The sequence below is a fragment of the Lepeophtheirus salmonis genome, chromosome 3 (genome assembly GCF_016086655.4).
Source record: "Lepeophtheirus salmonis chromosome 3, UVic_Lsal_1.4, whole genome shotgun sequence".
Taxonomy (NCBI): Eukaryota; Metazoa; Arthropoda; class Copepoda; order Siphonostomatoida; family Caligidae; genus Lepeophtheirus; species Lepeophtheirus salmonis.
This window is the reverse complement of record NC_052133.2, coordinates 13,957,711-13,961,511: the sequence shown is the minus strand read 5'-3', so window position 1 is coordinate 13,961,511 and position 3,801 is coordinate 13,957,711. Positions and strand designations below refer to the sequence as shown.

The window sequence follows — 3,801 nt, the reverse complement described above, 5'->3', positions numbered from 1 at the left end:
ATTTGCGCAATAAAAAATACTTAAAATTTGCAGATCGAGTTATGGCGTTTTAATGCTCTCTTTGTGAGTATTAGACAAGTATTTGTGATTAATTACTTATCTATTTCTTTTATATTAAAGAGTATTTGTCAAAATTGCATTATATGACAAATAAAAATAACTCATCAATCTTAGGGAATTACATCCAAACCAACGAAAAAATATATAATGCCAAAAAATATACCTATTTTATATTGTACTTGCTTAAGAACCAATGAAATAGAAAGTGAACAAGCCATAATTTCATCAAGTATCAAAAATACTTAGAAGGATTACTTTTTCCTATAGAAGCCTTTTTATTGGCTTATATGAAGCTATTATTATTTCTCATTAATGATATGAATATAATATTTGAAAAATAAGTATTGAAATAAGGTATCCAAGTGTAACATTATTCGAAAGGGAAAATGAGATCATTCAAGCAATGAAATTTAATTTAATTTCTTTACTTTTTACAAACATATAAAAGCAAAGTGTAAGAGGGAATGGATATAGTCACATATACGAAATGGCTCAGGAATTCAACAAAAACTTGTTTCACAACAACAAACCCTGCTCTGAAGTCCATGGAAAAATAAGAGGACAAAGTCTCCCAGGATGGATCCAAGGAATATTTCTTTACAATAGTCCAGCTGGGGTCTTTGATCACAAAGTTCAATCAGTGAATCATTGGATGGATGGCCTCTCCATCATTAGTTCCTTTAAGATCCAAAATAAGGGAAATCAAGTTATTTTTAACAAAAACTATCTTAAATCTGATGCATTTATTGGGGCACAGAATGAAGGTAAGTCCGTTAAGACGGAGCTTGGTACTCCTAGAGCCATGGTTCAAAGTACTCATCAAGGCTCGCCATCCTTTCAATCATATCATGGATACCGTAGACGTTTTGGACAAAATTCTTCTTTAATGAGATATAACCCCATGGGTATCGATAATATGATGGGCCAGGATGCAACAGACAACTGTAATTGCTCCTTTTATCAATTCGGAAATTTAACTATGGCCACAAATGAAATGACTGCCTATGAGCGAGTCATTCATCCTGAGACAGTGAGTACAAGAGATGTCATAGATATGTCCCGCTTTGTCAATATCAAAACTGGTCGTCCACTTCGTGATCATAATGGCGACTACTATAATTTAGCAGCTTCATTCATCACAGGCAACAAATATCATTTTGTTAAATTCCCAAAAGCATCATCAGAGATGAATTATGGGAGTGAGAGTTATCCTAATGATGTCAAATATGTTGCCACTATTCCTTCAAGATTCCCTAATCACATTGGTTATTTCCATACATTTGGTATGACGGACAAATATCTCATTTTTTGTGAGCAGCCCATGGCTTTTGATGTTCGCAAATTAAAAACTATCCAGGCTGAAGGAAGAACCTACAAGGACTGCTTGGACGTTATGTGTGGTGAAAGGAATCGTTTCTACATTGTTGAAAAGAAATCTGGTCGATGCATTGAAATGAATTATCTTACAGATAAAGATTATTACTTCTTTAACTTTGTCAACTGCTATGAAAATGGATCACATGTGATTGTTGATATTTTAGCCTATGATGCATCCAATATTTTTGATAACATGTGGATGGACAGGCTTAAATCTCATGATCATTGTGGAAGTTTTTCCAATAACTCCAAAATAATGAGATTTGTTCTTCCTCTTGATTACTATGAGGAGAACATTGATCTCAACCATGGACGTTGGATGGGAGCAACAGCCATTCGCCATAAAGAAGTCATCACTCTTCGTCCACAGCATTTAACCCATGAAAAGGGTATGGAGTATCCTAAAATCAATCCTCATTTCTACTTTAGAAAGTATGAGTATACCTACGTTATTGGATGGATCCATGGGCTAGATCCTAAGAATTATTATGCCAATGCAGTAACCAAAATTAATGTCAACACTGGAATGACAATGGCATGGAGATCAAGGAATGAATATGAACATCCAAGCGAGGTTGCGTTCGTTCCTAATCCCTCAGGGATTACTGAGGACGATGGAGTCCTTATTTCTTGTGTTTCAAATTCTCGGGATTTAAATCAAAGTTATTTGATCTTCATCAATGCCGCCAATATGAGCGAAATTTCTAGAGTTTACTTCGATGAACCCATTCCATTTGGAACACACACTTGCTATATTCAAAAGTTTTTGTAAATAATTGTGAGAAAGAGCTTGAAATAGATTGATTCATGGGTAGCGAAATATATATGTACAGCATGCAAAAAGTTGTTTTATTTGAAAGCTTTTTTTAACAATAACTATTATGGAAATGTTAACGATAAATGCTCAATGTTCCTATAAGAACTAATTGAACATTAAATTGCATGACGTTCCCGTACTAACACAAAAATATATAATGAATTTGGCTGTCAGCTGTCCATTTTTTTTACTTTTTTTCTCTTAATCAATGTTCTGAACAATTCACAGCAATTATTGAATAATAATTCCATAGTTGGGAAGAATGGACAAAATAATAACAACTGACTTTGGGTCTTTTTTCCCCTTTCTTTTGGAAGGAAAGGTTACGTAATACAATTAAAGTAACAAACTGTTCTATACCACAGTAATACCTCAATAATACAAAAATATCCTATGTATTTTGTTATCAGCTGTCGATTCCCTCATCTCACTTGATACGTCATGACTATTTTATAATATATTATTTTAGATAAATAAACGAAGTAATAACTTATGCTCCGTTTCCAAGAGGATAAGAATGCAATTTCTTGTTAACCTTTTGTCGTATATATATACTGAACATTTTACTACTTCTATGAACATATTTCGGACATCATGTAGAAATTCAAATGTCAAGGACCCCTTTCAGAGTGAAAAACGTATTGTTCATCTTCTGAAGCAAGAAGCAATAAATAATTGGAATTATTAAATGAACAAATAGATACGTTTTACTCCTCCACTCAACTCAATAAATTGTCAGATATCCAATTAAGGTTGTTTTTGAGTAAGAACTTACTTTTTATCCTTATCAAAATCATAAAAAGCTTCCAGTGTCAAAGTTTATATACATTGTGAGCTCATATAGAGTTAAGATTCTTGATGCAATTCGTAACGGCATAGCTTATACTTGAAAGTTATTCTTGGAGAGGAAGACTACAATGTGGAACTAAAAGAGATGATTATGAAAATTGAGAAATTGATTTTTTCCAATGTCTTGTATACCAATAAGTTAAAATTTACGAATTCTGCTCTTTTTGCCGTCATTAAGGATAAGGGAAGGCTAACATATACAATGGACCTTGTTTATAAGCGCTATATACGCAGTAAATTTAAACATGATTTTTAAATTGATTGAATTAATAGCTCAGAAACGTCTTATTTCAAATTTGAAAGCATATTTATCTTGGTGCAAATAGAAGAGTGAATAAATTGTCAAATGTATCTTAAATTCATTGATTGTGTCTAAATCCAAAAATTATTTTATTGTATGTATATTATAATTATATCTATAATATATATGCTTATGTACCGGCCGAGTGCAGTCATCTACGCTTCATAGCTGTGTTAAATATTTTCAATTAAGTGATTTTTACATTAATTTGTTCGTTGACAGTGTGTTTCTAAGGACTCATTTTGTCATATCCGGGAACGCCAGTTATCATTTCTGTCTAAATAGGCAGTTTTGATATATTATATCTCATCATTCGTCATCTAAAAGGTAAAAGAAGAAGTTCAAAAGATATTCTCTTTATAAAACATCAACAAATATGTCTGAGCGCCCCGCCTAC

At 32.5% G+C, this 3,801-nt stretch overlaps 1 protein-coding gene across 1 annotated transcript; it reads left to right on the top strand.

Annotated features, from left to right (window-relative positions):
- The first annotated feature begins 532 nt into the window (after nucleotides 1–532).
- LOC121114102 (beta,beta-carotene 15,15'-dioxygenase) lies at nucleotides 533–2,280 on the top strand. Its single transcript, XM_040707957.2, has one exon. It carries the CDS (start codon nucleotides 548–550, stop codon nucleotides 2,207–2,209), a length of 1,662 nt encoding a protein of 553 aa, XP_040563891.1. The 5' UTR covers nucleotides 533–547; the 3' UTR covers nucleotides 2,210–2,280.
- The last annotated feature ends 1,521 nt before the right edge of the window (nucleotides 2,281–3,801 follow it).

Coding starts and splice junctions, on each gene's coding strand:
- LOC121114102 (XM_040707957.2), top strand. CDS start 548: ATGGCTCAGGAATTCAACAAAAACTTGTTTCACAACAACAAACCCTGC.